General features: G+C 42.7%; 1 protein-coding gene across 4 annotated transcripts in view; it reads left to right on the forward strand.

Moving 5' to 3' along the window:
* Positions 1 to 23,577, forward strand: part of esyt2b (extended synaptotagmin-like protein 2b) — a 53,866-nt gene that overhangs the window by 2,061 nt on the left and 28,228 nt on the right. For all 4 annotated transcript variants that reach the window (XM_014180654.3, XM_014180651.3, XM_014180652.3 and 1 more), the window contains exons 2-7: positions 2,263 to 2,304; positions 3,374 to 3,508; positions 3,792 to 3,868; positions 4,041 to 4,113; positions 6,603 to 6,692; positions 18,225 to 18,280. In XM_014180654.3, coding sequence (XP_014036129.3) covers positions 2,263 to 2,304; positions 3,374 to 3,508; positions 3,792 to 3,868; positions 4,041 to 4,113; positions 6,603 to 6,692; positions 18,225 to 18,280 — 473 coding nt within the window. The remainder of the gene's footprint in view (positions 1 to 2,262; positions 2,305 to 3,373; positions 3,509 to 3,791; positions 3,869 to 4,040; positions 4,114 to 6,602; positions 6,693 to 18,224; positions 18,281 to 23,577) is intronic.

The following is a 23,577-nucleotide window of genomic DNA, read 5'->3' on the forward strand; positions in this document are numbered from 1 at the left end:
CTGTGCCTAGCAGTGCTGAGCTGGACTGGCTGCACTGTGTTGTGCCCTGTTCTTGGCAGGCTGCCATAGGCACGCCTCAGGTACTGAAGGAGAGACTGACCGCTGGTGCTCAGCTGCCTCAGTCTGGACACTCCCAGCTTGTCACTCAGACTGAGACGCTGAAACGTGTGTATGATTGTTTTGTGTGTATGATTGTGTGGATTTTTGTGATTATCATGTATATTACTTGTTTTATTGTATAGAAATGTATATATTTTTTGTGTCTACAGAGCTTATCTGTAAAAGAGACCTTGGTCTCAGCGTGACTTCCCTGTCAAAATAAAGGTTAAATAAATTTAAAAAAATCAAACGTGACACTTGGGTTGTGTTTCTGAAGAGGAGGAGCAGGAGAAGGGACAGGAGGAGAAGGAGGTATCTGAAACAAGGAGCTATACAAAAGCTTCCTGTCCTCTGAGAGACACACTCACTCAGACAGAGTTGCTCTTCCACCACACTGTGAAATACACCTATTCCCTATGTCATGACCAGCTTCAATAGGATGATCTAATAGACACGCAGGTACAGTAATAGTTGCCCACCTCCTTGTCAAGATAGTATAAGTATAATGGGTTCTAATCCTGCTCTCTTGATTGGAATTGAACTCCACAGTCCGCAATCTCCACATTTGCACCCTTAGTTTCAGTGCACATACTGTACCTTTTGAGCGAGTGGAAAGGAAAGTATAGATCATGTAAACGCAGCAGTGTAACACATGATCTATAAATGTTTTCCTATAGGTTTGTCCTAGAGGCAAGCAGCAGTACAGGAAGAAATATGCTGTGCTCTCATACGTAAATAGTGAATGCCCGACTGCTCCTGTTTGTTTGGGAAATAAATCTGCTGTGAGTCAGGCCAGTGCTTAATACTGCCTACACTAAAGTAAGATCCTGCTGCTTATTCTGTCTCCTGTGAGACACAAGCACCAACCATCTCAAGTTAGCTACCGTTCGGGAAAACAAGTCAATCCTTTCCCTGAGTCACTGAAAGGGATAGGATACATTGATGTCCACTCTAATGGAGTTTTATACCTTCAGGTGTGTAATGTTATTCAGCACATGCAGGTTGCTTCCATAATGCTTCCAAAGCATTTCTATAGTTATATAACAGCATTTCTATTCAATTCACTTAAATGGACAGTACTGGATTTGAAATTACATATCAATTTCTGTTGTGAGGCATGATGCACATCCATCCTCTTGACACTTACCCAGTAATTTGATATCACTCATCATTTATTCTTTGAGTAAATTATGTATCCGCAAGGCTCTATCCCCTGCCCGCTATTTTGTGAATTGGTTGCTTTACAGTATGTGTCAGGTTAATGGAAAGCCTGTCAACTTGAGTGCTCCTGATTGCATAACAGCCACACTGGTCGCTGGTAAAAAAAGCTAGGCCTGAATCTGTCAAACCCAGCAGCAGTTTATCTCCCTACTTCCCATTCCTCTCACTTTCTGAGCCTACGCTCCTCTATGCTGTCACACTAATGCTGAATCAGCGCTTTTCTGACCTGCATTAGCATTACTGCCCCCTGTAGCTGTCACATTCAGTGTTGTTGCCACGGCTACACCTCTAGTGCCACCTCTCCCAAGGGGATAACACATGACAGCACACTTCCTCTGTGTTGTTCTGAAAAGGCTTGGCCGCGTGGCAGCCTCTATAGAAACATTTTGTTTTTGGACTATAATGATTGTAGGCCTATGAAAGGTGGTGTGTGTGTGTGTGTGTGTGTGTGTGTGTGTGTGTGTGTGTGTGTGTGTGTGTGTGTGTGTGGGCACAGTGTGTGGGCAGTATGTATGCTCAGGGCTCTCCCACTGATGCACAGCACGTACTGTGTGCAGTATTCAGTGGATAGCTCCAGCTACAGTACTGTTATGTCTTTGTAATAGCCAGGAGGGTTCAAGCAGGCTGCGTCCCAAATGGCACCCTATTCCCTACATAGCACACTACTTGTGACCAGAGGCCTATGGGCCCTGGTCAAAAGTAGTGCACTATAGGAATAGGTTGCTATTTGGGACGCAAACCCAGGCTGCAGACAGACTGCTCCTGAACCTAGGCAGAATATCCACCAGCTATTTAAGTTAAAATAACAATGCAACAATGTAGTTGTTAAGATGGAATCAGTATGAATACTGGTACTTGAAAATGGGAAAATAAAACTGTGTTTGAGCATGTAAAACAGTAATAATACCAAGACCCATTGATGTGTTATTTTCTTCCTTTTAGGTCAACTTCCCGGATGTAGAAAGAGTAGAGTGGCTGAACAAGGTAAAATAACAAAAAAGAACATAGTGTCAGATGTTCCACTTCTATTTTGACGAAGACCTACTTTTTCCTGCTGGGTTTTGCGGTGTAGATACCACTGGAACAGTATCTGTACTGTAGCCCCTCCCTCCCTCACTGCAGCGCTGTAAATATAGATATACTGGGATGTACTGTACCCTGCCGTGGGTTGAACCACACAGCTGCTCTATTTTTGCAGCATACTCTATGCATAAATCAGGAAATCAATCAGATGTAAGAGTCTCTTAAAAGGGCAATCTGGTCACCTTGCCACTGTTTTTGGTAAACAGCTAAGGGATAGGGCTGGAGAAATGTAAATGCTCTCAAATTCCTAGACAGATTTATTGATAGAAGGGCTGACCATCCATGAGATACAAATCATAGTTTTAACCATGTTTTGAGGCTATACAGTGTTTGTTTACACTTCCATTGTTTACAAACAATGGAATAAAACTTAGATTTTGGGTTCTGATGGGGAACTACAGTTGAACTAAGGTCAAGTTATATTCTCCAAGGAATCACTGGTTATATAATATATATTTAATTTAAAAGTCCAATAATAGATGTAGCATCTGCAGATTGCCGCTGTAAGCTTTAAACCGTTCCATAAGGTAATGACCTGAAAACAAAGTTTGAAATATTTATTGTGTACACATTATTACCGAAATAAAACACGTGATGATTAAAATTGCATAGTTGAGTTTCACCAGTATTGTGAATTATAGAACTGATGAGACAATTGAAATGGCTTCACATCACTTTTAGAATATTGCTGGGCCTGTTTTCACAAAGAGTCTCAGAGAAGGAGCGCTAATCTAGGAACAGGTCCCACCCATCTTATTTCATTATGATGGAAAGGCAAAACTGATCGTAGATCAACGCTCCTACGCTGAGACACTTTTTGAATATGTGCCCTGATATTGAAGAATGAATTCAGTGAATTCAGCTCCTTCACTCTGCTTCCTAAATTTTATTTTATGACTCATTGGATGATGGTCAGAATGTGGGCCCAGTGTCAACTCACTGATCTGTTCTCCTCCCTGTGGGCCTGCAGACTGTGAGACAGATGTGGCCATATATTTGCCAGTTCATAGAGAAGCTGTTCCACGAGACTATCGAGCCGGCCGTGAAGGGAACCAACTCCCACCTCAGCACCTTCTGTTTCAGCAAGATTGACATGGGGGACAAGGTGAGCATCAAGACTTATCAGCAGGAGTCTCTACCTAACCCTGCCTTATACTTGCTGTTTATGAGATGTTTTTCAACTATTCAACTAACTGCTGCACTTTTACTATTGGAGGGCAAAAGGGCACGAGCATCCCTAGACCCCTATCTGGTCACGTGACTGTGGTGGATGGGTGTCTCCTTAATAGTTTCCAGGAAGGGTCACAGAGTAGTGGCGAGGTTCATGCTGGGTAAAACACAAGTGTGAGGCCTAGTGGTGATGTAATTTGTCTTGTATTTGTGTTTAGCCTCTGAGGATTAACGGGGTCAAGGTTTACACAGAGAATGTGGACAAGCGTCAGATCATCATGGACCTACAGATCAGGTGACGTGACTATCTCTATTTTGGACAGGTTTTATCTTTTGGCTTGTCATAGAATGTACTGTGTGTAGTAGTCATGTGGTTTTATTATTTGTTATTAAATTACACCTAGTGTACATGAACACTTTCATGTGATTTTTGATGATGCTGATAATTGTGGGGTTTTTTTCTTCAGTTTTGTTGGAAATACTGAAATTGATGTGGACGTCAAAAGATACTACTGCAAAGCTGGTATTAAAAGCATACAGGTAATGTAGACATTTTATTTCCTAGGAATGTAAAACCCCAGCGGGGGACTGTTTTTGTTTCGTTTTTTAACAAATACACTTCACTTGCAATTGGAAATGGACTATAAAACTGTAATGGTTGATCTGATTGTCGTTTCTGTCCCTAAAGACCTGTTCAGAAGAGTGGAAGATGGTTAAAATCAAACAAATGTTGTGAAATCATATTAAAGTTACTTTATGATGCCCGCTTGCTCAATTTGTTTTTGATTGCAATGACTTGCAAGCAAAACACCATGTGATCAGTGACCGTGTGTGTGTGTGTGTGTGTGTGTGTGTGTGTGTGTGTGTGTGTGTGTGTGTGTGTGTGTGTGTGTGTGTGTGTGTGTGTGTGTGTGTGTGTGTTGGAGAGAATAGAGGGTAGAACAAAACAAGTGTTTATATGCCATTGGCCATTGCATAGCAGCATTGAAACATAGCTGGCAGGAAAAGCAATCAATCTGTCTCAGAGACAAAGAGCAGTTAGGATTGTTAGTAAGGAAAGTCCTATAATACCAACCAGGACTCAGGGGTAGACGTAACATAGTACATGTAAATCCGGGACACTCCAATTAGTATGGTGCTCGCAACATCGGGGTTGTGGGTTCAAATCCCATGGGAGACCAGTACGGAAAAATATGAAAATGTATACACTTACTACTTAACAGCATCTGCTAAATGACTTAAATGTAAAATGTATTATTGTATTGTTCCATTTCATATGGTATGTATTAATTCGTATGATATGTTGCGCATTGCAATTCAAACAATATGTAACGAATTGCAATTTGTACAATGTGTTACTAATTTGCAAAACGTATGATATTTTACAAATCCTCATTTGTTTTGGCTAATGTTAGTTAGCTAGGCTAGGAGTTAGGGGTTAAGATTAGGGTTAGGAGTTAGGTCATGAACCATCAAAATCATATTTTTCATGAAATGTGATTATATTTGAAGGAAACTAGTATGCTGACCAAAGTATGAAAATTTACTTTTGGTTCTACATTGATAAAGTTTGATCTTAAAGTTACTGGTCCCATCTCCCATGTCAAATAGTTGAAATCAAAAGTTGGATTCATTGTTAAGGTGACATCACCTTAACTCTCATTTTAATACACCAATATTAACATGATATTCTCTTAATTGAAATAAGTACGGCCTCGTAACCAACATCGGCGAAGGCATGTTTGTAGAGGGGCCTGGTTAATATAGCTAGATAGCTACTTTGACTGTAGTGTGTCAGCAATAATAAAAAAAATATTATAATTAAAAGTTTACCCTATTCATCTATGGCAAAGATATTTATATGTTTCTCCTTTCATCTGTGTCTGGTGTTAGCTAGTTACTGGCTAGGTCTTCAGACAGCATGCAACAAAATGGGGGGAAGGGTCGTTCAAAACTCTGACGCAGTTGTCAAGTCAACACATCAATCAGGGCTGCTGTGAACCACCTCACAAGAGACATGCCAAATGGGAGATGTATATATAAAAAAATGTATATCAGTGATGCAATTTCATTGTCGTTTAAGTTGCTTTGTTTATCACCAAATTAGCTTGAGATGATTTTACTGCAACACTGCTCGCTGCATCCAAGTTGCTTGACATAGGCGTTTCAAACACCGTCAGTCAAGGCGAGCTCATGAATATAAGCTCCCTGACCACTCACCCTGTCTTTTCAAACCTCCTGGTAGTACATTTCAGAATTACTGTTCAGCACCTTTAAGGTTTGGATTTGGAGAAGGGTTAGCTAACATGCTAAGTAGTTACAAAGTAGCTAAAAAGTAGTAAGTAGTTGCAAAGTTACTAATTAGTTTAAATGCTAAAGTTGTCCGTGATGAAATTCCTACACGCAACCTTTGGGTTGATTGACGTTCGCGTTGTACGCCCACCCATCCACCCTGACCAACCACCCTACTTTAGTTTTTGCCTTAAGTAAACTTTTGTCTCATGTAACCATACCAAACGTAACATATTATACTCATTTGATGGCCCGGATTTACGTTTACTATGTTACGTCTTGTGTATGAGACCAGGCTAATTATACCGCACCAGCTCCTATTTCTCATACTCACAGTACATCATGTAGAGGTGTTTGGAAACACCATGCTTATGATTAAAACTACCACTTATTTTGTGTGAATTTTTTATTATTCAACATAATAATAAATCAGCACTTAAACAACCTGCTAGACTTTGAGAGATATAATTAGCTCAATATTTGTTTAGCAAGTTGAGGATGACATGGAGCAGTTATGTTATGTTGTCCTGATAATAATGACAGTGAGGGGGCCATCTTTGTAATGTCCAAGCCTCCACTCTGGAATGTTCCCATAGAGCTTATTAGGTGGGTCAAGGACCTGCAGAGTGTTAGTTCCATGATACTGAAAGCCACCTTAACATTGTGTCTTGTGTGGGTTTCTGTTTTATCTCTGCGAGCGAGTGTGTTTATCTTAATGCCTCTTTTGTGTTTCACAGCTCCATGGAGTGTTGAGAGTAGTCATGGAGCCATTGCTAGGTGACATGCCCCTTGTTGGAGCTCTGTCCCTGTTCTTCCTGAAAAAACCTGTAAGTTCTAGTCCTTGTACACACTTCCTACCATTTGGATTTCAGGCCACTTGCATCGTCAGCTGCTAACAGGACAGTTGTTTGACAATGGGTATTTTATCACTGTCTTCCTTCCTCTAGTGCTGAGCCTCCAGGCCTCTGTTCTGCCTAAACATTTGGCCGATTTAAGTCAAATACCAGTCCCCAGTGGAGACACTGGAGCCTTAAATAGACACAGATCAGGCTAGTCCTACTTTGGTGGATTTCTTATTACTGCCTACACCAGCCTAAGAGCAGACAGCAGAGAGGGGAAGCAGGAGGAGGGTGTGTAGTGGTTCGACTGTAAATCACAGTGTTGTTACATGGTGCCGTGAGAGCAGACCAAAAACTCTGGAACAGCAACTCCTGTTTCTGAAGCCTTGGGCAAGCTATATCTCTGTCATCCTAAAAATGAGAAAACAGCTATGCACATTTTATTGAAGAAATGTTTAGGTAAAGGATTAAAAAGTATTGCAACGATCATAAGTGGTCCTCTTTTTATTGATGTAGCGAGACAGACGATATACCATATTCTCCAGAATGCATCACAGTGAAGGGGACAACCCTTCATTCTTTTTATTTATTTATTTTTATTGAATTTTTTGTGGTATCCAATTGGTAGTTTACAGTCTTGTCCCATCGCTGCAACTTCCGTACGGACTCGGGAGAGGCGAAGGTCGAGAGCCGTGCGTCCTCCAAAACACAACCCAGCCAAGCCGCACTGCATCTTGACACAATGCCCGCTTAACCCAGGAGGAAACACCGTACACCCGGCGACCGTGTCAGCATGCATTGTGCCTGACCCGCCGCAGGAGTCGCTAGTGCGCGATAGGACAAGAACATCCCTGCCGGCCAAGCCCTCATCTAACCCGGACGACGCTGGGCCAATTGTGTGCCGCCCCATGGGTCTCCCGATCGCGCCGAATACAACAGGTGTAGACCTTACAGTGAAATGCTTACTTACAGGCTCTAACCAACAGTGCAATTTTTAAGTAAAAAAAAAGGTATTAGGTGAACAATAGATAAGTAAATAAATAAAAACAACAGTAAAAAAGACAGTGAAAAATAACTGTAGCGAGGCTATATACAGGCTCGGTTAGTTGGACTGAACTTTCATTCTCCTCCTGAAATGGTTCGATCTTGACTGCCAAATAAAATAAAACATTCTGACACAACTAGGAGACCATATTAGGCGAAGCCCTTGTCTGTGCTTTCTGCCAGAGAGAACTGGAAGGAAAACACCCTTAGGAAGGCTACTCAAGATCAGTAATGCACAGCTACAATGCACAGCTGCAAGGTCCTGTGTATGTGGTCTCAATGATCCTCCATTAGTTGATAAATGTTATGCTTGGAGAAGAAGCTCTAATTTCCCCACAATGTCCTAAAAATAATGCTGGGTTAAAAATAACCCAGCGCTAGGTATATAGCGGACAGAACACACGTTATTTTGATTCAGCCAGTTGGGTCACTTAGTTGGGTGGAGGACTGGAGGCGTGGATAATAGGGGTGTGGCTTTCAGATAGTTATTTTTGGCTGTCCGTGAGAGTAAATGTTATTCCGTTTCATTTGTTGTATTGTCGTCACATGTTTTTTTTTTTTTTTTTTTTTTCACCTTTATTTAACCAGGTAGGCAAGTTGAGAACAGGTTCTCATTTACAATTGCGACCTGGCCAAGATAAAGCAAAGCAGTTCGACAACATACAAAAACACAGAGTTACACATGGAGTAAAACAACATACAATCAATGATACAGTAGAAAAATAAGACTATATACACAATGTGAGCAAATGATGTGAGATACGGGAGGTAAAGGCAAAAAAGGCCATGGTGGCAGAGTAAATACAGTATAGCAAGTAAAACACTGGAATGGTAGATTTGTTATTTGAAGAAAGTTCAAAGTTAAAATATAAATAATATGGTGCAAAGGAGCAAAATAAATAAAATAAATAAATACAGTAGGGAAGAGGTAGTTGTTTAGGCTAAATTATAGATGGGCTATGTGCAGTGATCTGTGAGCTGCTCTGACAGCTGGTGCTTAAAGCTAGTGAGGGAGATAAGTGTTTCCAGTTTCAGAGATTTTTGTAGTTCGTTCCAGTCATTGGCAGCAGAGAACTGGAAGGAGAGACGACCAAAGGAGGAGTTGGCTTTAGGGCTTTAGGGGTGACCAGAGAGATATACCTGCTGGAGCGCGTGCTACAGGTGGGTGCTGCTATGGTGACCAGTGAGCGGAGATAAGGGGGGACTTTACCTAGCAGGGTCTTGTAGATGACCTGGAGCCAATGTGTTTGGCGACGATTATGAAGCGAAGGCCAGCCAACGAGAGTGTACAGGTCGCAGTGGTGGGTAGTATATGGGGCTTTGGTGACAAAACGGATGGCACTGTGATAGACTGCATCCAGCTTGTTGAGTAGGGTATTGGAGGCTATTTTGTAAATGACATCGCCAAAGTCGAGGATTGGTAGGATGGTCAGTTTTACGAGGGTATGTTTGGCAGCCTGAGTGAAGGATGCTTTGTTGGGAAATAGGAAGCCAATTCTAGATTTAACTTTGGATTGGAGATGTTTGATGTGAGTCTGGAAGGAGAGTTTAGTCTAACCAGACACCTAGGTATTTGTAGTTGTCCACAAATTCTAAGTCAGAACCGTCCAGGTGCAGGCAGCGATCGGTTGAAGAGCATGCATTTAGTTTTACTTGTATTTAGGAGCAGTTGGAGACCACGGAAGGAGAGTTGTATGGCATTGAAGCTCATCTGGAGGGTTGTTAACACAGTGTCCAAAGAAGAGCCAGAAGTATACAGAATGTGTATACAGTATACAGAATATACAGATGTATGTTAAGGTTGAGCACTGACACGTTCATAGTTTTAATGAGGCTTTCACAGGAGTATGAGTTCCCCACTTTGTTATAATCAAAAAAAAAAAAAAGATCTTATTAGGTTTATGTTCAAATATGTGATGTGAAAATATATTTTAGAAATTGAAATGTAGGAATGCCATTTACTCTCACTGGTGTCCAAAATGAAATATCTGAAAGCCATGCCCCCCAATAGGCCATGCCTCCTGAAAATAACCTATGGATTACATTAAAAAGACCCAACTGCTGGTGAATAAAATAAAACAGAAAGTTGTATTTGTCACATGCTTCGTAAACAACAGATGTAGACTAACAGTGAAATGCTTACTTATGGGCCCTTCCCAACAATGCAGAGAGATATAAAAAAAATATATAGAAAAATAGTAACACGAGGAATAAATACACAATAAGTAACGATAACTTCGCTATATACACGGGGTACCAGTACTGAGTTGATTTGCAGGGGTACAATAGCAGCAGTGTACAGTGAGGGAAAAAAGTATTTGATCCCCTGCTGATTTTGTACGTTTGCCCACTGACAAAGAAATGATCAGTCTATAATTTTAATAGTAGGTTTATTTGAACAGTGAGAGACAGAATAACAACAACAAAAAATGCAGAAAAAACGCACTTGTCAAAAATGTTATAAATTGATTTGCATTTTAATGAGGGAAATAAGTATTGACCCCTCTGCAAAACATGACTTAGTACTTGGTGGCAAAATCCTTGTTGGCAATCACAGAGGTCAGATGTTTCTTGTAGTTGGCCACCAGGTTTGCACACATCTCAGGAGGGATTTTGTCCCACTCCTCTTTGCAGATCTTCTCCAAGTCATTAAGGTTTCGAGGCTGACGTTTGGCAACTCAAACCTTCAGCTCCCTCCACAGATTTTCTATGGGATTAAGGTCTGGAGACTGGCTAGGCCACTCCAGGACCTTAATGTGCTTCTTCTTGAGCCACTCCTTTGTTGCCTTGGCCGTGTGTTTTGGGTCATTGTCATGCTGGAATACCCATCCACGACCCATTTTCAATGCCCTGGCTGAGGCAAGGAGGTTCTCATCCAAGGTTTGACGGTACATGGCCCCGTCCATCGTCCCTTTGATGCGGTGAAGTTGTCCTGTCCCCTTAGCAGAAAAACACCCCCAAAGCATAATGTTTCCACCTCCATGTTTGACGGTGGGGATGGTGTTCTTGGGGTCATAGGCAGCATTCCTCCTCCTCCAAACACGGCGAGTTGAGTTGATGCCAAAGAGTTCCATTTTGGTCTCATCTGACCACAACACTTTAACCCAGTTGTCCTCTGAATTATTCAGATGTTCATTGGCAAACTTCAGCCGGGCATGTATATGTGCTTTCTTGAGCAGGGGGACCTTGCGGGCGCTGCAGGATTTCAGTCCTTCATGGCGTAGTGTGTTACCAATTGTTTTCTTGGTGACTATGGTCCCAGCTGCCTTGAGATCATTGACAAGATCCTCCCGTGTAGTTCTGGGCAGATTCCTCACCATTCTCATGATCATTGCAACTCCACGAGGTGAGATCTTGCATGGAGCCCCAGGCCGAGGGAGATTGACAGTTCTTTTGTGTTTCTTCCATTTGCGAATAATCGCACCAACTGTTGTCACCTTCTCACCAAGCTGCTTGGCGATGGTCTTGTAGCCCATTCCAGCCTTGTGTAGATCTACAATCTTGTCCCTGACATCCTTGGAGAGCTCTTTGGTCTTGGCCATGGTGGAGAGTTTGGAATCTGATTGATTGATTGCTTCTGTGGACAGGTGTCTTTTATACAGGTAACAAACTGAGATTAGGAGCACTCCCTTTAAGAGTGTGCTCCTAATCTCAGCTCGTTACCTGTATAAAAGACACCTGGGAGCCAGAAATCTTTCTGATTGAGAGGGGGTCAAATACTTATTTCCCTCATTAAAATGCAAATCAATTTATAACATTTTTGGCATGCGTTTTTCTGGATTTCTTTGTTGTTATTCTGTCTCTCACTGTTCAAATTAACCTACCATTAAAATTATAGACTGATCATTTCTTTGTCAGTGGACAAACGTACAAAATCAGCACGGGATCAAATACTTATTTCCCTCACTGTATGTGAGTCATAATAGTTTGTGCAAAAAAGGTCAATGCAGATAGTCCAGGAGGCTATTTGGTTAACTATTTAGCAGTCTTATGGCTTGGGGGTAGAAGCTGTTCAGGGTCCTGTTGGTTCAAGACTTGGTGCATCGGTACCGCTTGCTGTGCGGTAGCAGAGAAAACAGTCTTTGACTTGGATGGCTGGAGTCTTTGACCATGTTTAGGGCCTTTCACTGACACCGCCTGGTATAGAGGTCCTGGATGGCAGGGAGCTCGGCCCCAGTGATGTACTGGGTCGTACAAACTTTGAGAACCAATGCCAAATCTTTTCAGCCTCCTGAGGGGGAAGAGGTGTTGTTGTGCCTTCTACACGACTGTGTTGGTGTGTGTGGACCATGTTAATTCCATAGTGATGTGGACACAGAGTAACTTGAAGCTCTCGACCCCTACCAAATCCCAACCCTAACCTCCCCATACCCCTATCGAGCACGCCCCCATCCACATCACCGGGGCTGTTGTGGAGCGGGTAGAGAGCTTCAAGTTCCTCAGTGTGGATATGTGCCACAAAGAGGGATTTAGGAAAATTACAATTGGCCCAGAACACGGCAGCATGGCTGGCCCTTAAATGTACACAGAGAGCTAAAATTAATAATATGCATGTGAATGTCTTCTGGCTCAAAGTAGAGAAGAGATTGACTTCACACTACTTGCATTTGTGAGAAGTATTGGCATGTTGAATGCACTGAGCTGTCTATTTAAACTACTAGCACACAGCTCAGACACCCATGCATACCCCACAAGACATGCAACCAGAGGTCACTTCACAGACCCCAAGTCCAAAACAGACTATGGGAGGCACACAGTACTACATAGAGCAATGACTGCATGGAACTCTATTCCACATCAAGTAACTGATGCAAGCAGTAAGATCAGATTTAAAAAACAGATACAAATACACCTTATGGAACAATGGGGACTGTGAAGAAATACACACGCGATAACATGCTCACAAAACACACACACGTACACATGGATTTTGTGTGTAGATATGTGGTATTAGAGTAGTGCCCTGAGGGGCCCCCAGCTTGGTGGATGTGCTGTTGACTACCCTCACCACCTGGGAGCAGCCGATCAGGAAGTCCAGAATCCAATTGCAGAAGGAGGTGTTCAGTCCCAGGGTCCTGAGCCTTGGCTTCTCAAATGACTGCCTTGCCTGGTTCACCAACTACTTCTCAGATAGAGTTCAGTGTGTCAAATCGGAGGGCCTGTTGTCCGGACCTCTGGCCGTCTGTATGGGAATGCCACAGGGTTCAATTCTTGGGCCGACTCTTTTCTCTGTATATATCAATGATGTCGCTCTTGCTGCTGGTAATTCTCTGATCCATCTTTACGCAGACGACACCATTCTGTATACATCTGGCCCTTCTTTGGACACTGTGCTAACAAACCTCCAAACAAGCTTCAATGCCATACAACACTCTTTCCGTGGCCTCCAACTGCTTTTAAATGCTAATTAAACTAAGTGCATGCTCTTCAACCAATTGCTGCCCGCACCCTCCCACCCGACTAGCATCACTACTCTGGACGGTTCTGACCTAGAATATGTGGACAACTACAAATACCTAGGTGTCTGGTTAGACTGTAAACTCTCCTTCCAGACTCACATTAAGCATCTGCAATCCAAAATTAAATCTAGAATCGTCTTTCTATTTCGCAACAAAGCCTCCTTCACTCATGCTGCCAAACATACCCTCGTAAAACTGACTATCCTACCGATCCTTGAAAACTGACTATCCTACCGATCCTTGACTTCGGCGATGTCATTTACAAAATAGCCCCGAACACTCTACTCAGCAAACTGGATGTAGTTTATCACAGTGCCATCCGTTTTGTTACCAAAGCCCCATATACTACACACCACTGCGACCTGTATGCTCTCGTTGGCTGGCCCTCACTTCATATCCGTTGCCAAACCCACTGGCTCCAGGTCATCTATAAGTCTTTGCTAGGTAAAGCCCCGCCTTATCTCAGCTCACTGGTCACCATATCAACACCCACCCGTAGCACGCACTCCAGCTGGTATATTGCACTTGTCATCCCCAAAGCCAGCACTTCCTTTGGCCGCCTATCCTTCCAGTTCTCTGCAGCAAATGACTGGAAGGAATTGCAAAAATCTCTGTAGCTGGAGCCTTATATCTCCCTCTAACTTTAAGCATCAGCTGACAGAGCAGCTTACCGATCACTGTACCTGTACACAGCCAATCTGTAAATAGCACACCCAACTATCCCATCCCCATATTATTACTTACCCTCTTGCTCTTTTGCACCCCAGTATCTCTACTTGCACATCATCATCTGTACATCTATCACTTCCGTATTAATGCTAAGTTGTAATTATTTCGCCTCTATGGCCTGTGTATTGCCTACCTCCCTACATTTGCACACACTGTACATAGATTTTTCTAATTGTATTTTCTATTGTGTTATTGACTGTACGTTTGTTTATGTGTAACTGTGTTGTTGTTTTTGTCGCACTACTTAATCTTGGCCAGGTCGAAGCTGGCCAACCTAGTTGAATAAAGGTAAAATAAAAGTGATGAGCTGTAGTCAATTAACAGCATTCTCATGTAGGTGTTCCTATTATCCAGGTGGGAGAGGGCAGTGTGAAGTGCAATAGAGATTGGGTCATCTCTGGATCTGTTGGGGCGGTATGCGAATTGGAGTGGATCCGGGTTGTCTGGGATGATGGTGTTGATGTGAGCCATGACAGCCTTTCAAAGCATTTCATGGCTACAAATGTGAGTCCTACGGGGCAATAGTCATTTAGACAGGTTACCTTGGCATTTTTGAGCACAGGAACTATGGTGGTCTGCTTGAAACATGTAGGTATTACAGTCTGGGTCAGGAAGAGTTTGAAAATGTCAGTGAAGACACTTGCCAGCTGGTCAGCGCATGCTCTTCAGTACGCGTCCTGGTGATCCGTCTGACCCTGCATACCTTGTGAATGTTAACCTGTTTAAAGGTCTTACTCACATCGGCGACGGAGAGCGAGATCACACAGTCGTTCAGAACAGCTGGTGCTCTCATGCATGGTTCATTGTTGCTTGCCTCGAAGCAAGCATCGAAGGCATTTAGCTCGTCTGGTAGGCTGGCGTCACTGGGCAGCACGCGCCTGGGCTACCCTTTGTAATCCCTGATAGTTTACAAGCCCTGCCCCATCCAATGAGCATCAGAGCCGGTGCAGCAGGATTTGATCTTAGTCCTGTATTGAAGCTTTGCCTGTTTGATGGCTTGTCAGAGGTCGTAGCAGGATTTCTTTATAAGCATCCGGATTAGTGTCAAGCTCCTTGAAAGCAGCAGCTCTAGCCTTTAGCTCAGTGCAGATGTTGCCTGTAATCCATGGCTTTTGGTTGGGATATATACAGTACCAGTCAAAAGCTTGGACACACCTACTCATTCCAGGGTTATCTGTCTCTTGCGCTGTCACTTCCTCTTTCAAGTCCCAGGGTTTAAAGAAAGGATTTCTTGGGGGCTGTGGGGGGCTGTCTTAATTGACATCTAGCACCTGGGGAGCAGGTGTTGTTGGGGGGTTAACTGCCTTTCTCAAGGTCAGAACAGCAGATTTTTCCACCTCGCCAGCTCTGGGATTTGAACCAGCAACCTTTCGGTTACTGGCCCAACACTCTTAACCGCTTGGCTACCTGCCACCTAGGGCCTGGTCCAGAGTAAGCAAAATGTTCAGAGCTGCCGACTTGTTGAAGTAGACATTGTCATCCAAATAAAACCCCAACTGTTGGTAAATTTACCCATGCTGAATAATCAGGTTATTTTCACGAGGCGTGGCGTATTGATGGCGTGGCTTTCTAATAGTTTTTTTGGGCCACCCGTGAGGGTAAATGTAATTCCTGTTCATCAAGTTAAGTTTGTACACTGCAAATTTAAATATTCCTTCAATATTTTTACACATCACATATTTTAATATAAATGCAATAACATTATTACTTAAACATTATGACAAAGTGGTAGCTCCCAATATTGGGATATGCATAGGCACTTGAGGAACTCATACTCTTGTGTAAACCTCATAAGAGCTACAAAGGTGTCAGTGCTTAACATGTAATGACAACAGAACATGAACCAGAATGACATTTACTCTCACGGGCAGACAAAAATAACTACACTGAACAAAAATATAAATGCAACAATTTCAAAGAGTTACAGTTCATTTAAGGAAATCAGTCAATAGAAATACGTTCATTAGGCCCTAATATATGGATTTCACATGACTGAGCAGGGGTGCAGCCATAGGTGGGCCTAGGAGGGCATAGGCCTAGCCAATTGGGAGCTAGGCCTAGCCAATTAGAATGACTTTTTCCCCACAAAAGGGCTTTATTACAGACATAAATACTCCTCACCACCTCCTTCCCCCCCTCAGACGATCCCACGTGAAGAAGCCGGATGTGGAGGTCCTGGGGTGGTGTGGTTACACGTGGTCTGTGGTTGTGAGGCCGGTCGAACGTACTGTACATTTTCTAAAACGAAGTTGGAGACTTATGGAAGAGAAATTAACATTAAATTATCTGGCAACAGCCCTGGTGAACATGCCTGCACTCAGCATGCCAATTGCACAGTCCCTCAACTTGAGACATCTGTGGCATTGTGTTGTATTATAAAACTGCACATTTTAGAGTGGCCTTTTGTTGTCACCAGCACAAGGTGCACCTGTGTAATGATCATGCTGTTTAATCAGCTTCTTGATATGCCACACCTGTCAGGTGGATGGATTATCTTGGCAAAGGAGAAGTGCTCACTAACAGGCTGTAAACAAATGTGTGCACAGAATTTCAGAGAAATATGTTTTTTGTGCATATGGAACATTTCTGGGATCTTTTATTTCAGCTCATTAAACATGGGACCAACACTTTACCTGTTGCGTTTATATTTTTGTTCTGTATATTTGAAAGCCACGCCCCTACTAAGCCATGCCTCCATACTAAGCCATGCCTCCATAGCTCAATACCCCACATCAATAACCCAACAACCCAACAAAGTGACCAAACTGGCTTGGTCAAAATAACCCAATGTGTGTTCTGTCCAATATTTATCCAAATTGGATTGTTTATAACCCAGCAACTTTTTGTTGTTGTTGAGTGTGCTCTGCCAGTTTACTGCTACAGTACAGTACTTGCTGTATGCGGCTTCTCTACTGCAGCACTGGTGAGACTCCGTCTTTTTTGGGTCTCAGCACCAGCGTTATACACAAAATGCAACACATTTTGGCCAAGCACTGGTACCAATCCATACAGTAGGGATGCACCAAATGGCTACTTTGATTGCCTTGCGGTGTTCCAATCAGTCCTTGCACAAAATGATATCTGCTGCAATGTAGGCAACAAAATGATATCTGCTGTAATGTAGGCAACAGAGAGAGGGAGGACTATAGAAACGCATTGAAATTTATTCCTTGAGCCAAGAGACACGTCAGTGCTCCGCATAAATAAAAAATACCTTTCGGCTTAGAAGTTACCACCTGTCCGACTCCTAGATTAAAACTTTTTCTGGTTTAGCTGTGCCTTCTCTCCTTCGTCAAATATGCGGTGTGATTTTAAACATGCATTGTCCACCTTTTCTCTAAGCAGCAATGTTAACATTGTTATAACACTTTATATCCACAGAGCCTTTAGGTAAGAGACTTTCCACAGAATTATACAGTCCCTGAACTCAACAGACCCCGTGTGCATCCCAAATGGCACCATATTCCCTATGTTGTGCGCTACTGTTGACCAGGTCCCAAAGGGAATCTACTAAGGGAATAGGGTGCAGTTTGGGACAACAGCTCCTGTATACAGAAGTGGTTCCAGAGGATTGTTTTTGTAATAAATCTTTCATGAGGTCAAGTGTTTGTCCATTCTGTGGCCGGTATCACTGGTGTCAGTGACCTGGGTATTACTCATATACATACTGTACAAGGCTGTGTGTCCCCATTTCAACAGTAGGCGAGATAAGAGACAGCTGAAACAAGTGAAACAATTATGTACAGTATCTAACTATAGGGTAGCCTGGTGGAACCAACCTGATTCCGGCGTTCAACATAATGGTGAACTTAGCGGTGAAACTAGGGTACAATTGCAGCTAAAAACATGCTTGTGTTGACACGCAAGCTTGTCTTTTTTAGTGTGTAAAAATGTCAGGTTTCCTATGAAATTGGTTTATTTAGCAAGAGGCAAGGCAATTAGCTTTCTTGGCTTCTGTTTCACTTTGCTGCACCCGCCATTGTCAGAATGCTATCTTTTGTTTTTAATCATCAAGAGCTTTGCACCAACACACTGTCACTCACTCGGATGACTGAGTCACACAACAATGAAGTTAAGTGCTTGAATCAATTAAGATAATTTATTTGATCTCCCCACTCTCTGTCTGGTGTCCCTCTCTGCATTTTTCCTTTTTTATAAGATGGGGTTTGTTTTTAGATCACTTAAGTAAGTAAAAAGAAAAGCACTGGTGTGGCAAATTAATCTTTCTAAGTACAGCATGTTCTTCCAGTTTCCAGACAGCTAAATCCTTTCTTTTGTTTTTATCTAGCTTCTGGAAATCAACTGGACAGGCCTCACCAATATACTAGACATTCCTGGGCTGAAGTAAGTAAACCGAGTCTCTTTTGTGCTCCAGTGTGAAGTTTCCCCGAGCTACAGATCTAGGATCAGCTTCCCCTCCCCCAATTCTAACCACCGTTAGTGCGTAGCAAATTCTCCAGAGTAAAAAAAAAAAACTGAGTGTAAGAAATGGTCTAGTTTTGAAAGGACTGTATTTCTGATTTTAGTGAGAATGGTGATGGCTGCCAAAGGGCTTGATCACTTTCATCCGTTTTATTTTGACAGAGGTCAGTCAGAGAACATTGAAGTAATAGTATGTAGTATGGTTCTAGGAACAAAGTAAAGAAATGTCAGTTAAACCTAAATCCACAACAAGCTGCAATTACCCTGGCACAATTCATCAATACACATTTCCCATATAATGCTACTCAAAAGGGTGCTATAAGTAGCAATACTGAAATGGCTTAAACTTAAATGAATAATATGTCGAATGCTGAAGCTAAGTAGCCATAAGCAAACAATAGGGCAGTAGAGCCTCAAAAGTTCAAGAACATTGTCATAACCCAGAAACTATAGAACAAATCAAAGTACATAGTAAGACAAAACATCAGATAACTCACTTTTGGTCAGTGACGCATACTGCTGATCCTCAGATGATGGCTGCTGTTCAATTAATTGTTTGGTGTGGTCAGAGAGGAAGAGGAAGAGAGAGGAGAAAGGGTGCAATTGCGGCCTGCAATTTGGGGCGTTCCTGCATCTGCAACCCCTCTTCATACTTCTATTGATACATTTTTAAGCTAGGTCAGGCGGGTGGCGGGGGCGCTCCAGTACAGTAGATGGCGTTAATGCACAATAACGTTGGATGCCAGCGGCCGATAAACCCCACAGAAGAGAGGGCGGGGGCGACAACGGTAGCTAGCTAGCCGTACGCCGGGAGACAGTTTCCTTCGTCCCCGCCTGTTGGGCACCGTTTTCCCACAGTTCTGTTAACGATGGCAAGGACAGGTGTTCAGCAGGTGGGAATGAAGGACACTGTGTGCTATCTTAGCCAGCTAGTCCGGTACACAGGAACCAATGGGATGCTCGAGTGGGGGGGACGTTTCTGCAGATGCAGGAATGCCCACATGCAGGAACGCCCGGAATTGCGGGCTGCAGTTGCACTCTATTGAGAGAGAGGATCAACTCGGCAGAAAATCTCCCTCCTTCCAGCAGGTGGTGTTTTTTTGTTGTTTTGCCCACCAAGCAAGGAGTTTTTGTATGGAGGTCAATGAGTGTTGAATTTGGTCAGCAAAAAAATGTATGGCTTATTTGCTACTTGAGGTTTATTTGATCGAATAGAAGTTTCATAATGCTTTAGTTGTTACGAGTGTACTGATATAAGTAGGACCCGTGACATCCCGGCAACTATAGTTGGCTATATGGCAATGCATATTCATGGCATGAGGCTAGTAGCATAGCATCTCTCTGCATTGAATACAGGCGGTTGATGTCAACAACACTCATCGAATATTCAAAAAAGGATTTCAATAATGAGAAATATCCACCAATCCAAAGAAAGGATAGGCGGGAGCTAGACAGCCCGCCGTGCCGCTTTGTGGACAATGACTCCCATTGATAGGGCAGAGAGACATGTATCTTGTCAGTATATTCATAATCTTTGGTTTGGTGTGTGTATGGGGGCCCTCTTAGTATGGTCAGTTGGTGAGCACCTGACCCATTTTGGAGTGGCACTTTGCCACTGTGATAGTGAGTTTGATAGTGAACTGGACATTTACTTCAGAATATCTGCAACAGCGAGTGTTAAATCAACAATGGAAGTGTTGAGTCTGTGGACCCATATAGACACAGGAATAGTGTTCAATTAACACACAAACATAACAATGGTCATTATGGCCAAACAGTTCTATTTTTGTTTCATCAGACCAGAGGACATTTCTCCAAAAAGTAGGATCTTTGTCCCCATGGAGCAGTGGCTTCTTCCTTGCTGAGCGGCCTTTCAGGTTATGTCGATATAGGACTCATTTTACTGTGGATATAGATAATTTTGTACCTGTTTCCTCCAGCATCTTCACAAGGTCCTTTGCTGTTGTTCTGGGATTGATTTGCACTTTTCGCACCAAAGTACGTTCATCTCTAGGAGACAGAACGCGTCTCCTTCCTGAACGGTATGACGGCTGTGTGGTCCCATGGTGTTTATACTTGCGTACTATTGTTTATACAGATGAACATGGTACCTTCAGGCATTTGGAAATTGCTCCCAAGGATGAACCAGACTTGTGGAGGTCTACAATTCTTTTTCTGAGGTCTTGGCTGATTTCTTTTGATTTTCCCATGATGTCACGCAAAGAGGCACTGCGTTTAAAGGTAGGCCTTGAAATACATCCACAAGTACACCTCCAATTGACTCAAATGATGTCAATTAGCCTATCAGAAGCTTCTAAAGCCATGACATAATTTTCTGGAATTTTCCAAGCTGTTTAAAGGCACAGTCAACTTAGTGTATGTAAACTTCTGACCCACTGGAATTGTGATACAGTGAATTATTAGTGAAATAATTTGTATTATCAACAGTCAATTCTTAGTTTCTATATTGTTGTGAGTTGACAGTGCCTTCTGGTGTTTAAACCTTATGATAACGCTTCTGCGGCGGTGTAAAATGTCCCTAATAAAGATTTCATGTTACAGTCACTCTCCTCACAGTCTATTGATTTAGACACGGGTGTTGACACATCCGCAGCTCAGTGATGGAAATCATCTCCCTGATTCTACAGAGCACAACTGCCCATCCCCCCACCGCTATTTCTCTGTCGGGGTGTAATAGATCTGTGCAGTCAGTACACTGTGAGCCTGTTTGTGGAGGCTCAGTGGCACGTGCTAGGTTCATGGGCTAGGGGATTGGGGGAGGTGCGCCTGCCTCTGGGTTAGTGACAGGACAGGACAGGCCCTGGCAGCAGAAAAAAGACAGTCTCAGAGACTAGCTCCCAACCACAAGCAATAGACAGTGCCAGCTGCATGTTGGAGGGGTGGAGTCCACTGTGCCACAGAGTAGATAAAACCACCCACCCCCTCCAAAGACCCCCCCCCCCCCCCCCCTCTCATTCGCTCTCTCTCATTTTCCCTCTCCCTCTTTCTCACTCTCATATCCCCTTGATGTTATTCAACACAGGTTGTCTGACAATTGTAGTGTTATTATTTTTACTTTTGGAGTACGGCCTAGCTCTGTGTACCACTGCAAGGTCAGGGGAACAATAACAGCTGATACTGCATGAAGCTCTCTACATGGTGTGTACGTGTACATGTTACATGTGAATGATCACATACTAAAGAAGAATCATGTTGCCTGTAATGCTGCTTAATCTGCTCCCAGAGAAGTGCTCTAGCTTTCTGCTCAGCTGCAAGAGAAATGACAGGATAAAATGATAAATATGTTTCTTGAGAAATGAGAGAGAAAAAGTGAAGGAATGGGGTATATAAAAATATGTTTAATTTTTACAGATCGCTTAAATCCTCTCATACATTTATTTCTGTTTACGGACCCAAGTGGATAGGTTGAAGGTTAACAGAAAATCTCTCAGCAGTTACTAGACCAGTCTTAGCTATCGACTTCCCTTACAAGGCATTGTAATTCTCAGGTTGTAAGACCTCCTGCTCAGTGACATCCTCACTGCTACAGTTGCAAGAAAAAGTTTGTGAACCATTTGGAATTACCTGGATTTCTGCATTGATTACTCATAAAATGTGGTCTGATCTTCATCTAAGTCACAATAATAGACAAACACAATCTGACTAAACTAATAACACACAAACAGTTGTACTTTTCAAATTGTTATTGAAGACACTGAGTAATCATTCACAGTGCAGCCATGAAAAATTAAGTGAACCTCTGTGTTAACGACTTCTCCAAAAGCTATTTGGAGTCAGGTGTCTCAATTAAAGATATGAGATTGGAGGTGTGGGTTGCGCAGGGGCCCTGCTCTTTAAATAAAGGCACACAAAGCCTGGTTACTGACAAATTTGTTCTTCTCCAGAAAGATTGGTTTGTGTGAACCATGCCTCGATCCCAACAACTTTCACAGGACCTTAGAAGACACATTATAGAGATGCACAAAGCTGAAAAAGATTACAAAAGCATTGCTAAAGACCTTGGTGTTAATCAGTCCATGGTAAGACAAATTGTCTACAAATGGAGAAGATTCAGGACTGTTGCTACTCTCAAGGAGTGGGTGTCCTGTGAAGATCACTCCAAGAGCACAAAGGGCAATCCTGAAAGAGGTGAGAAAGAACCCAAGGGTAGCAGCAAAATACCTCCAGAAAACTCTACAAACAACGAAAGTCTGTGATCATGTGTCCACTATCAGAAAAACATTGAATAACAATGGTGTTCATGGAAGGACACCACGAAGGAAATCACTGCTGTCTAAAAAAAAAACGTTTGCCCAAGACCACCTAGATGTTCTACAACGCTTCTGGGAAAATGTGCTGTGGACAGATGAGACAAAAGTTGGAACTTTTGGGGGAAAATGCACAACGCTATGTGTGAAGGAAAAAGGGCACTGCACACCAACACCAAAACCTCATCCCAACTGTGAAGCATGGTGGAGGGAGCATCATGGGTTGGGGCTGCTTTGCTGCCTCAGGGCCCCGGACGCCTTGCAATCATTGATGGAACAATGAATTCAAAAGTGTATCCACATTTTACAGGAGAATGCCAGGGCAGCAGTGCATGACCTCAAGTTTAAGAGAGGTTGGGTGATGCAACAAGACAATGACCCAAAGCACACAAGTGAATCAACTAAAGAATGGCTGAAAAGGAAGAAGATTCGTATTTTGGAATGTCCTGACCTGAACCCAATGGAGATGCTGTGGCATGACCTGAGGGGGGCTGTGCAATCACGACAAACCAGAAATATTGATGAACTGAAACAGATTTGTAGGAAGGAATGGTTCAAAATTCCTCCTCAATGTTGTGCAAGTCTTATAAGCAGCTACAGGAAACGTTTGGTGGAGGTTGTTGCTGCTAAAGGAGGATCTACAAGTTACTAAATTCAAGGGTTCACTTACTTTTTCCAGCCTGCACTGTGAATGATTACTCAATATCTTCAATAGATATGTGACAAGTACAACAGTTTGTGTATTATTCGTTTAGTCAGATTGTGTTTGTCTATTATTGTGACTTAGATGAAGATCAGACCACATTTTATGAGTAATCAATGCAGAAATCCAGGTAATTTCAAAGGGTTCACAAACTTTTCCTTGCAACTGTAAGTGTTGACTCTCCAGGGGTTCACAACGATGTTATGAGGTTTGTGATTTACTCCAACAACATGCTTGAACCCCTTCCA

Source organism: Salmo salar, chromosome 29 (genome assembly GCF_965601325.2).
Source record: "Salmo salar chromosome 29, fSalSal1, whole genome shotgun sequence".
Classification (NCBI taxonomy): Eukaryota; Metazoa; Chordata; class Actinopteri; order Salmoniformes; family Salmonidae; genus Salmo; species Salmo salar.